The 12,814-nt window shown below is 34.5% G+C and overlaps 1 protein-coding gene across 2 annotated transcripts in view; it reads left to right on the top strand.

The window, feature by feature from the left end:
• Positions 1-12,814, top strand: part of LOC106871768 (uncharacterized) — a 629,775-nt gene that overhangs the window by 309,424 nt on the left and 307,537 nt on the right. For both annotated transcript variants that reach the window (XM_052974057.1, XM_052974056.1), the window contains exon 23: positions 10,802-10,949. In XM_052974057.1, the coding sequence (XP_052830017.1) occupies positions 10,802-10,949 (148 nt within the window). The remainder of the gene's footprint in view (positions 1-10,801; positions 10,950-12,814) is intronic.

The following is a 12,814-nucleotide window of genomic DNA, read 5'->3' as shown; positions in this document are numbered from 1 at the left end:
ATAATAATAATAATAATAATAATAATAATAATAATATATTTTTAAAAAGGATTGACGTAACTCTTCACGAAGGTAAATAGTCAAGACGAAGAGTGCGATTTTAGATGTTTTATTTTTTGAACAATATTTCGACAGAACGTCTGTCTTTCTCAAGTTCAAACCAAAAGGTGATTGAAAATTCAAAATTTCAGAAACCAAACGTAAACTATGAACGTGAGTAACCAGCGTCCATACGTTGATAGAATGACATCATCAGCTTTTGTCAGTTTTTTAATAAGCAGAAAGAAAGAAAGAAAAAGGAAGACGACAGGGAGAGTAATCTACTGGGAGTTATGTAGAAAGCTAGGATTCGAACGTACTGATAAATGGTATGAAGCTGAACCTTGTAATGTACTAGAAAGTAACAAATAGAGAATATTGTGTGGCTTTAAAATTCAAAAGAAGAGAGTAATAGAAGCAAGGCTTGATTTTGTAGTAGCAGATGAAGTCAATTATCTGCCACTTTCTATCACCTTTATTTTTTTTATTGCCTTTCTTCTCATCCATTTTCTCCTCTCTCCCATACACACTCACTCACAAAACCCATTTATGATATATCCGCCATTTTCTTTTATTTTATTATTTTTGTTATTCTTACTTTTATTTATATTTATATTTTATTCTTATACTTTCACCCTTTTACCACTATCTTATTTTATATTCCTTTCTCCTATTTCTCTTTCTCACTTTCTCCTCTCTCATACACCCACTCAGAAAGCCCATTCATGTCCATCGTATTTTATCGCACTATATATACATTTACAATATAAGTACATCATTCAGAATATTGCCAAAATTCTGTCTGGATTTACAGAGGATTTTCACAAAAACCTGAACCGTCCTGGAAGTACCGACCAACATCAATATCCTCGGCCTATGTTCTTCTAAATACTTTTACTCTTTATTCTATTTTACTCCTTTATTCTTCTATTTTATTCTTTATAAACTGTGGATTTTATTCCATGTAAACTGTAAATTTTCCCCGTCTAAAACATTCATAACTTGTCACTGATGATGGAATACCCAGTGCATGAACATGCTAACCTACCACTCGGGTTATTCCAGAAACAGTTGTAAGACTTGAAATTTACCTTACCCTAATTAAATTATTTAAATGACTTGAAAGACGAGTTCTACTTTGATTTTGATTTTTATTCTAATACAACATATGCCCGCTATAACAGAACCCTAACACGGTTCGCTAGATCCAGCTTTAGCTGTGATCCTGGAACCTAACGGTCGACCAGATATAGCACTTACCCCGCGTCCCTATTCGTTTAGATCACAAATGAACTAAACCCCTCATATATATATATATGAGGAATAAAATCCAAAATTACAGGTAAAAACTCAATTAAAATCAATTTATTAAAAATTAAAATTAAATTAAGTTTCACAGTATAAAATATATATAAATATATAGTTTTAAGGAAAAGAACCAAGGTTTATGAATTCATCGATGAAAATCCACTGTCACATATAGAAAAAAATTATAATTAAAAGTACAATAAATAAGTATAATATGATACAAAGTAAATATCATAAGATCAAGATAATAAAATGACTACACGTGTTTCATAACCAATTTTTCAAATAGGAAGAAATTTAAATCGATTAAAATCGATTAAAAGTATCGAAAATCAATTCTATTCAAAAATATAGCTAATCTTCAGGTCAAAATACAACAATAATAATAGATGAATGTATATATCAACCAACAATAAATAACAAACGAATGTATATAAAATAATTATAATATAAAGATAGAAAAATGTTATTAAAATATCAAAATAATAACCATGCCATAATCAATCCTACATCCATTATAAAATGATCTAACAAGTATATTATATATAAAAACAAACTAAACAATTTTTTTTCGTTTAAAATACAATTTGAACGAAGTTTGAGGTTAAAATAATAAAGATATTATTAGCACATATTTAAACGATGCAATATTTAAGCTAGGCTATTTATGACTAAAAACATTTATTTATAAGACGTTTAACATAAAAAGATTAGGTATTTATCGCATAAAACAGTATTAATCGAAAATATTTCAACCTTAATCAAATCGAAGTCTTACATTAGGCTAAAATGGTACTCTAATTTCAAAATAATTTAGTGTTAAATGAGGTATCAATTAAAATTATCATTAAAAATCAATTGAATAATAAAAAATACAAAAATATTTATTTATTCCAAATAATAATATACCATCGTAAACAAAGTAAAAAATATACAAATCAAAATGTTATTATATTTCAAACTGAAACTTAGACATAAAAGTCAAAACTCGAGGTTAATTAGAAATAAAAATATGAATGAAAAAATTATTATGAATGAAAGAATAAGCTTAAGTCGTAGTAAAAAAAAAACCATTAAAGATAATATAAACAAAGAAAAAGGCTAGTTATTTATATCATAATATAGAATGAATTATTAAACAATATTAATCGAAAATATTTCAAATCTAATCAAATCGAGGTCATATTTAGGTTAAAATGATACTCTCACTTCTAAATGATTTGGTGTTAAAAAAGGTATCGATTAAAATTTTCTTTAAAAATCAATTGAATAATATAAAAATACAAGAAATTATATTATTTTCAAAAGATGGTAAAAAGTTATTTAACAAATTAAATGTTATACTTATTCAAATGCCGTCGTAATTCAAACTGAAACTTAGACGTTACGAAGATGTATAGCGTTTATTAGAAAGAGGTCGCGCGAAAGTACTACGTGAAAATACAGAATATAATAAGAAAACATGAATGAAAGAATAATTCTTAAAATAATAAATGAACGATTTAAACTTTATATAACTTACAAAATAAAAAAAATCCAGCTACATTATAAAACATATTAATGAATTTTTAATTCTAATAGATAATAAATTTTAAATAATAAGACTAAGAAACATAAATTAAATAATAAGTATGGAATAATCTAAAATACTATTATTAAAAAATTTGTTTTTTTAATAATAAAAATATTTGTTTTTCTCATATATAATATACTTGTTAGATTATTTTATAATGGATGTTGGATTGATTATGGCATGGTTATTATTTTGATATTTTAATAATATTTTCTATCTTTATATTATAAGTATTTTATATACATTCATTTGTTATTTATTGTTGGTTGATATATACATTCATTTATTATTATTGTTGTATTTTGACCTGAAGATTAGCTATATCTTTTAATAGAATTGATTTTCGATTTTAATCGATTTAAATTTCTTTCTATTTGAAAAGTTGGTTATGAAATATTTGTATTATATTATACTTATTTATTGTACTTTTAATTATAATTTTTTTCTCTATGTGACAGTGGATTTTCATCGCTGAATTCATAAACCTTGGTTCTTTTCCCTAAAACTATATATATATATATATATATATATATATATATATAATTATTAAGTATGTGCATGTATGTATGTATGTATGTATGTGTGTGTGTATGTATGTATGTATGTATGTATGTATGTATGTATGCAGGTAGGTGGGTAGGTAGGTATATATGTATATATATGTATGTGTGTGTGTATATGCGTTTGTGCATACCAGTGTTTAGACCATTCCTGGTGGTGTTAAATGAGCATCATCCTCATCATACAATGTTTATGCTGTGAAAAAGGCGACTGGCCCTGGGGAGATATTGCTTGGAAACAGGAAAGGTTTAATGACAGGAATGATCTCAGGTTACAGAAAATTTACATCAACAAATTTCTTTTGACCCATTGAAGCATGGAAAAAGTAGACATTAAATATGATGATGACGATGACGATGATGATGATGATGATGATGATGATGATGATGCATACAGGTACATAAACACACACCTTCATCTACACACACCTTCATCTACACACACATACACATCTACACACACATACACTTCAACACATACGTTCTTTTATTCTTTTACTTTTTCATATGAAGGCTGTGTCCATGCTGGAGCACTGCCCGTGTAATCCCTTTTCCAATGGTCATTCTCAGAATGAGTTCGAGACAGTTGTCCTCCTTTGAGTTTCTTACTGTAGTAGCGGCCCATCTGGTGTCTTGGACAACAGGAGGCCAAGTTGTTTTTTGAAAACATCTACTCCTACATCATGAAAACCTCTCATATGCTTTGGCAAGCAGCGGAACCTTAAATCCCAAGCTGTTGCAATACGTGGTCCCCACTATAGACGGGTAGCTGGGAACTTTCGTATAGGGCAGCAACATGCAGTTTGGGGTCTGGTATAGCTTTCGATGTTAAAGTTTTCTGCCAACCCCTTCAGTACCTTCTATAATATATCACTGATATCTATTAGTAGTGCTGTAGCTCTTTCAATCCCTCCCAGTAGCTCAGCTGTTCCATTGATGCAAACTTCTTGGTGTAGCTGTCAAGTTCCGCTATTAATTTGACACTGTGTGGTGACCACAGTTGAGAGCAGTAATGTCCTCCATAGATACAGCATAGTCACCTGGTCTCTTGTTTAGAAGGTTCTCAGAATCTATCCAGCCATTCGCCTGTATATTGCCACCCTCTTGAAATGACGCATCGCTGGTCGTATCATTCCCCAGATCACGCCCTGTACATGACTGTTCAGTTACCACGCTTTTTTGTCCAAAGCATCGTTTTGTGGTTTGTGAGCACTAATTACCTGGTAGCAGAGAGCTTAATATCCACTTGTATTAATTTTCATTTAGTTTTCTTCAGCCCATTTATATATGGCACCTAAGTCTTTCTGTAAATGATAAGCATCGAAAGATACCTTGACTACGTGTACTACGTCTGTGTAGTCGGCATAACTAATTTGTATATCTGTCTATGTAACTAGGGCATGTTCGAAAGTGACACTATAATCAGCAGCAGCTCCAAGAAGATTCACTGAGGGATTCCACTTACTATTACTGTCTCCTCGGAGAGAGCTCCATTGACTGCCATAACCTAGCCTCTGTCTTTTCAGAAGTCATGGAACCACTCTCCCAGTTTTCCGACTATGTCGAGTTAGGGAGCAAGTCATTATCTTCGAGGAACGTGATCAGTTTCCTCGTGACAATGCGTTCCATGTCTTTGCTGATATGAGAGGTTAGAGATACGTCTATAATTTCTAGCATCAGCTCGGCTATCTCCCTTATCAATAGGACATGCCATGCCTTCCTTTAACTCCCGTTTGCTCTGGAAGAGGACCGTAGTGGTCTTGTTCGAGACCCTTTGCATTTTTAAGAGGATTGCTACGAATCCGTTAGTGCATATGGCTAAGTTTGAGCTCATATAATCAATGATATTACGTTAGTTTCCTCTATTTCGATGTTATCGATAATTTCCAGCTTTTTGCATAGAGTTATGATGTCGAAGAACTGATCAGGTATAGATAATTACTGTGGTCTCAACGGATGGTGAAAACATTCTTGTGTCGCACATTTAGCATTTCACTTATACACTTAGGGTCTGCAGTCGGCGAGTCATTTTCTTCGAACAGTGGCTCTCTATCTTGTATCGTACAGAGGCAGACTCTTTTGCAAATCTATAGAAGACTTTATGGTTTGTCTTTATATTTTTGACAGTCCTAGCTTCTTTTTCTCTGCTCTACTTTTCATGGGAGTTTTTTTAGTTCATTTTTGATTTCTAGCTATGTTTGCTTCAGATAGGATCGTTTGCTATCATTTAGTAGCCCATTTAGACTGTCTGAGAATTTTGCTCGTAGTCTCATTAGAATCCTCCTATCCCTGGGAATTATATTTTTCTGTTGGTCTTCCATTCCCTCTGGAGAAAATTTACTGCATATGTCATGCAATCATTGTCATAAAGTATTGCGACTTTATTTCAGTATCTTGCTAAGAGAGAGACAGTTAGACCAGTTTTGTTCCGTCATCTCTTTCTCAATATACTTCAAATTTGATTTATGAAAGTTCAGGCTAGAGAGGAGTTGGGGTCACAGTTGTCCACAGTGGTGATATATATATATATTTTTTTTTTGTGTTCCTCTCTCACTGAATCACCCTGACTATTCTTGGATTCCATTAAAATGCTGGTTTCTTCCCCCCCCCCCTCCCTGGAGTTTTTGTCTCCTCTTTCAGCAAATTACTAAGTAGCTGCATGTGGGAGTTATTCCAGGCATAGGAACGAATGTAATTGTTCCTTTTTCTTTCGATTTGAACTGTGGTTCGGTTAAAACAAAAGCTCTTAAGGATCTCTGCAATGAGAGTGTTTGGCGCTGATCTCCCAGCGAAGTTCCCTGCAATTGGTATTGTTATTAATTCTTCAAGCATCCAGTTTCTGTGACATTTCAAAGTTAATGCTGTTTTTTTTTATGTGGTTGGTTTTGCTGAGGTCCATGCTGCGGAGATAGGGAGAAAGAGAGGGAAAGAAGAAGTGGAGAAAGAGATGCAGAAAGAGGAGTTGAGAGAGCGAGAATGGGATGTAAAAGTAATCAAAAAAGACAGAGCGTGATGGAAGAAGATAAGAGAGAGGGGATAAGCTGGGAGACAAGGAGAGAGGAAGTGCAAGGAGAGAAAGTGAGGCAAAGAGCGAACAGAAAGAAGATGAGAGAAAAGGAAATAAAGAGGTAAAAACGTGAGGGGAAGACGAACATCAAATCTCAATCCAACAGACGATACGTGATAATAAAAAATTCCAAATCGTCAGAAATAAAATTAAAATCATCAGCCGAAAAAAAATGAGAAATATTACTAAGCATCTTTTTCTCTTAACTTGACTATTCCGACTACAACAAAAGAGAATGAAATATTCCATTCTTGGAAGTATTACCTCGCATCCGCATGTGATTTGCTAGTGAAAAGCATAAACAAACCTCGAATTTCTAATTGAAAAACGGAGACAAAACCTCAGATTCCAAAATTCTTGTATTTAATGTTAAAGTATTCTATGAGTTATATTGGCCCCATGCAAACAGGAATCTCTTGGCTGTTGTTTCTCAGAGAGAAGGGCAGTCAAATTTAGTTGTGAAGTCGTGCTTATTCAACCAAGTGAAGTCCGTTGTTAATTTTTCACGTCCGAAAATACATTACAACAGCGTAAAAAACCGATTGAATTAAAATATTTTGTTACTTAGAGCACGCTAATACTAATATCGATGGATAGTTCTGATTTCAGCTCAATTTGGTCCAATTACAGTTTTTCAAGGTTCTCATTTTGACCCAAATCTGAAAATAATTGTGGCATCAGATGCCAGTGAATATGGTATAGGAGCTGTGATATTGCATAAATTTAATGATGATAAAATCAAAGCTATTGCACATGCATCGAGAGTTCTATTACCAGCGGAAAGAAACTACAGCCAGATTGAAAAAGGGGCGTTATCATTAATCTTTGCAGTAAAAAATTCCATAAATTCTTATATTGTCTATTTTTGGTTCGGAAAAGGGAGTCCCCACGCACTCAGCAAACCGCTTACAGCGCTGGGCGACTACTCTGTTGAACTACGATTTCCAGATGGAGTTTTTGCCATCAATGAAAATGGGACACGCAGATGGGTTGTCTAAGCTAATTCCAAAATATGAGGAACCTTTTGAAGACATGGTGATTGCATCGTTAAAACTAGAAATAGAACTGAAGAACCTTTTGTGCAATGTAGCACGTGATTTGCCTGTAACACTGGAAGAAATCAAATTGAAATCGGGAAATGATAGGTTCATACATAAGATTTTTTTAAATGTTGTGTAACACGAAAAATATAAATGAGTGGGACGCAGGTTCAAAGCACTATTCAGTATGTGATGAGGTTTTACAATATGCACAAAAAGTGGTAATACCTTAAGCACTGCAAAACAGAGTATTAAAAGACATTCATGTAGGACATCCGGGGATTGTCCGGATGAAGAGCCTTATGAGAAGTTACTTTTAATGGCCGAATATGGAGGAGTAAATTGAGAGACTGGTAAAACAGTGGAGGGGATGCGCTATGGCAGCAAAGGCGCCCCCAGTGCAGATTCAGCCGTGACCAAAGATGGATTTGGCATGGTCTAGACATGCAGATTTCAAAGGACCAATAAATGGCTTTCATTATATCATCGTGGTGGATAGCTATTCCAAATAGTCTGAAGTGTGTAAATGTTCAAGGCCAACCACAAGTTCGACTATTGGACTTCTTGGAAGAATTATTCGCTCATTATGGAGTGCCAGATACGATTGTGTCAGATAATGGTACACAATTTACGGCGAAAGAGTTCGAAACTTTCTGTAAGTCGGTTCAGATGAAGCATGTGTTAACTCCGCCATAACATCCAAGGTCAAATGGGTTAGCGGAAAGATTCGTCGACACATTCAAGAGAGCCTTAAGGAAGACCAGACGGGAAATCCTTGAAGATACAAATATGACAAAGTTTTTGCAGGTGTATAGTATAACACTGAATCAAAATGCAGAGTCGTGTAGTTCACTCACAGATTTGATGTTTTCCAGAAAAATTCGTTCTATATATGACAAATTGTTGCCGAGCAGGAAACAGAAAAATGGAGAAAACGGAGGGCAGGCCGTCTATATGTTTTGCATGTGGGGAGAAAACGTGAAGGCCATTATGGTCGACAAAGACACATACAAGAGACTGAAAGACATGTGCGGAGACGAAATTGACCCGCCCGGAGTGATGGTGGAATTCGAACACCTGCCACCAGTAGTTGAGCTAAAAGACTTGGAGCCTTATATGAAGTATTAAAAAGAAAAAGAAAGGTAAAATTATTTTGTTGAAAAAAAAGGAATAACAAAAGAAAAAAAGGAAAAAAAGAGAAAAAAGTAAAAAGTGTTACATGGAAAAAAAGAGAAAAAAAAGATGATTAAGAAAAAAAAAACAATGCAAAAATTGAACGTTTGTAAATAGTGCATATAATCGTTCAAATGGTACTGCATGGGAGTGGGGCCCATGCAGCCATTTCATTTCTTCATTTTTATATAACATCTTATTCTCATCGTTTTATGTTTTTTGTCTCCATTGTGGTGTTGTGTCTGTCCTTGTAGTGTCCCCTCTGTGTTGTGGCCGTAGTGCCAAAAAAAGAAATAGCAGTTGAGTAGAGGTCAACGAGCGGTGAGTTGTGAAAATGGATTTTTGAAACTGTTATTGAAATTGTTGATATTGTCGTTGGATTTGTTGATTGAACTGTTGTTGAATTTTATTCTTCTACCCAATGTTGGGCATGGAAGCTGGTATCTATGCTGCGGTGGCGGGCAAAAGCCAGGCACCCAAGATGTTGCAGTTAAGGGTCGTTGAGATGGAAGGATGAGATTTTAAGGAATACAATGGACTAATTGTGAAGGAGGGAGTTTGCCTCCACTTAACACCACCAGCCGACGAGTTACAAAGAGCGGAGAAGAAAGAATAGTTTACCGAACATTAAACACAGAAACGAAAAAAATTGAAGTGGCAAAAATCGAAGAAATTGAGGAATGTCTACAAGAGATTAAAGCAGTAACATTTTGCTTGGGAGGAAGAAAGTACGGCACGGTGGAGGTGCGCTTTGTTAACGAGGAGGAGGCAAAAAAGCACGCCACAAGGCCTTTGAGATCAACAAAGTGGGCACTCTTACCGACCTACTGCGGGAGTTAGGATAGGGAGTGCCCCCATAGATTGACGAAGCATGGCTGGCGGCAGCTATCATCTACAACTGCGAGGAGGAGGAGGTGGATATAATAAAGGTGGAGAAGTCGAAGGAGATCAACTGGTGGGGTTATGGTCTTGAAGTTTTGATACACATAACCCTGCCAGATCTACATAAGATGGCGGAGGAGTTGGTGGTCCCCGATGTGACTTGACTGAGAGTCGTGGTGGAGGGGAGACCGCCAATATGCTACAACTGCAGAGATAGGGGACTCATGCAAGCAAGGTCTCCCCAGAAACAAGGGCAGGTGGAGGTAGTAGAAGCAGTGGTGGTAGAAGTGGAGAAGGAAAAGGAGGAGGAAGCTGTGGCAGACAAGAAAAGAACGAGAGTAGAGTCTCCGCCAAAGAGTCCCAAGAAAAGAAAAGCAGAGATAAAGAAGCAAGTTACAATGGAAAAAGAGAGTAAGGAGATTCGAACGCAGGAACCAGAGCCAACAACAAGCAGGAGGAAAAGAACCGAAGAGCAAAGAGTGAGAGAGAAGAAGTTTGATGAGTGGAAGGAGAAAGTAAGGAGGAGAGAGGAATATGTAGCACAAACAGAGCAGATTGCTGGACGAAAAATAAGAACAATGTTAAGATACGACAAGGATATAGAGATAGGAAAGAAATTAGCAAAAATGAAAAATAAATCTAATAAGAGTCAAACTGAATTATGAGATATTTGAACCCGATGAAAGAGCGGTATTATTGGAGGAAGAGAGAAAAGAAAGGCTGATGGAATTATTTGGAACCAGAATCAGACCTACTGGGATATATATACAATATGACAGTTTACCCAATGTGATGGAATTAGAGAACATCATGGAATACATAACAGACACAAGAGACTGATAATTAATAATGTATAACTAGAACAGTAAAATGGAAATGCGAGCTTTGGGGGACTCGTAAGCCATTACATCCTTTCATTGTTAAATATTTCATTTCGTATTTCATCATTCGTTTTATGTACTCCTCGTTTTGTGTTGTCTGTCTTTGTAATGTCCCCTCTTTTTTAATGGCTATATGCCGTAATAAAGAAATTAGTTGAGTAGAGGTCATTCGAACATGCGATATAACACTATGTCAGAACAAACACAACACATATATATTTATATGATGATTATTTTGATAACATGCATAATTACTAAAATATTGATTTGATTTCTAGAGATGGCAGAATTATAGAAGAGATGATTCCAACACAAGAATGTTTGACTTGAATCTTGATCATTCACAATTTATCTTTGTTGATGAGAGTACTCCAGATGAGTTCAGAAGAAAGTTTGAAAATGCTATTGCAGAAATGAATATCCCAGGTAAGTTGTTATTACAGACAAATCTAAACATAACATATGGAGCAGAGATGAAATACTAAGGATACCATTTTAATTTCATACACATCATATTAATTTGTTTTTTTTAAACAGGGAATCAGTCTGTTATAAGCGATAGTTAAATTATTGTTAATATATTTATATCTAACCTAAAGCAGTGAGCTGGCAGAATCGTTAGCTTGCTGGTCAAAATGCTTAGCAGCTTTTCATAGCTCCTTTTTATTCTAATCGAGATTGACTTTGCTTTTCCTCTTTTTGGTGTTTATAAATTAATTACAAGTTGAGCACTGGGGTTGATAAAATCAACTTACCCCCTCCTTCGAAGTTGCTGTCCTTTTACCAAAATTGGAAACCAATATATTTACATATAAACTATTCTATTTTTCTAAGCCAACCAATCAACATTTACTCAGTGATTCTCCTATTAGTATGTTGAGAAGTTCAATGGAGTCAGTGTTTTGCTGATGAGGTCACAATAAGGTTGAAATATATCTGGGTCTGTCTCCAGTACCTTCCACTATGTAGCTTAGTCCACTATATTGAGATAATCATTTTCTTTTCTCCAAATATATTCTTCATTTTCATATTTTATGTAACTTTTATTTAGAGAATGTTGATGTCAAATTTGGACTGATGTCCCTGTTAATATTCTTCATCTCCTTGATTGAGTTCAAAGCAAGTGTCTGGCATTATTGGTCCTGTTTTGTCAGCTACACTTCAATCCCATCTTATTACTGTGGCATTGCATTTTTTTATCTCTATTTTATAAATACTTCCATAGTCATTCTTCTGCCTCACTTTCTCCTCTTGTCACTCTTCTTAATATGGCTAATTGAGTGATTCATTTATTTGCTCTTTCTTATCTTTTTACTTTTCTTATTCCTTCCAGTTAGAAATGTTTGTAATCTCAGCGTCCCCCCACTATATATCTTACAGAATTCCATTTTTTCTTGTTTCTCAGATAATATGATTTTCAGTTTTTAATTCTTGCATTGATTCCTTTTAAAAATTTTTATTACAGCTTCTCATTAGACCAGAATGTTAATCTCCCAAAAAGATTAGTTCTTATGTTCCTAAATATTTTAAAGATTTTAATTTTGATTTAAAGTGATGTCAAATTAAGGCAGGCATGGATTTTATTGGCTCATGTTACTTTTGAGATCACTGGATGAATCTGATGGAAGTCCCTTGACAACAACACAGCTACTTTACCCTTTTGAGATTTACTGTCATGCTATCCTTTATTGATTTGTACAGAGCCTCCAGAGCTCTTTTGTTTACGATTGTGTAACAAACCAATACAATAATTTGGCATCTTTTAAGAAATTTGGTACACAATTGCATCAAGTCCTACAGAAATTTGAAAACAGAATTTGCTGTATTTCTCCCTGGAAAGATTGTGGAAGCAAGAGCTGAAAAAACAGCTGAAATTATTGTAGCATTATGTTGATAGTCATTTCATGTTGTAAAAGTGGGCTTGGATGGTCCAGTAACTCTGAGAGCAATCTATTATTCATGTGGGGTCACTCATCTATATCTATACTATATATAAAACAGAGATGTGTGTGTAATCGCTTTTCACGTGAAATCGACTTCACCAAATGCTTCCATACTTGTAATGCGTGAATAATTTGACCTCGGATAAATCTTAGGCTCTTCATTTGATTTTTTTCATTAAAAATAAATAATATTGCTTTATATTTAAGATTCACTTCTTTAAAAAGGTTCCTCAATGTCAACTTCCGGTATTGACGTAACAACGTCAAAAAAGCTTCACTCTCTATTTTGTGTTTGAGTGTGTGCGTTTGTGTGTATAAGAGAGAGAGAGAGAGAGAGAGAGAGTAAAT

Source organism: Octopus bimaculoides, chromosome 17, assembly GCF_001194135.2.
Source record: "Octopus bimaculoides isolate UCB-OBI-ISO-001 chromosome 17, ASM119413v2, whole genome shotgun sequence".
NCBI classification, from domain to species: Eukaryota; Metazoa; Mollusca; class Cephalopoda; order Octopoda; family Octopodidae; genus Octopus; species Octopus bimaculoides.
Note: the sequence above shows the minus strand (reverse complement) of the source record. Positions and strands in the feature narration are given on the sequence as shown.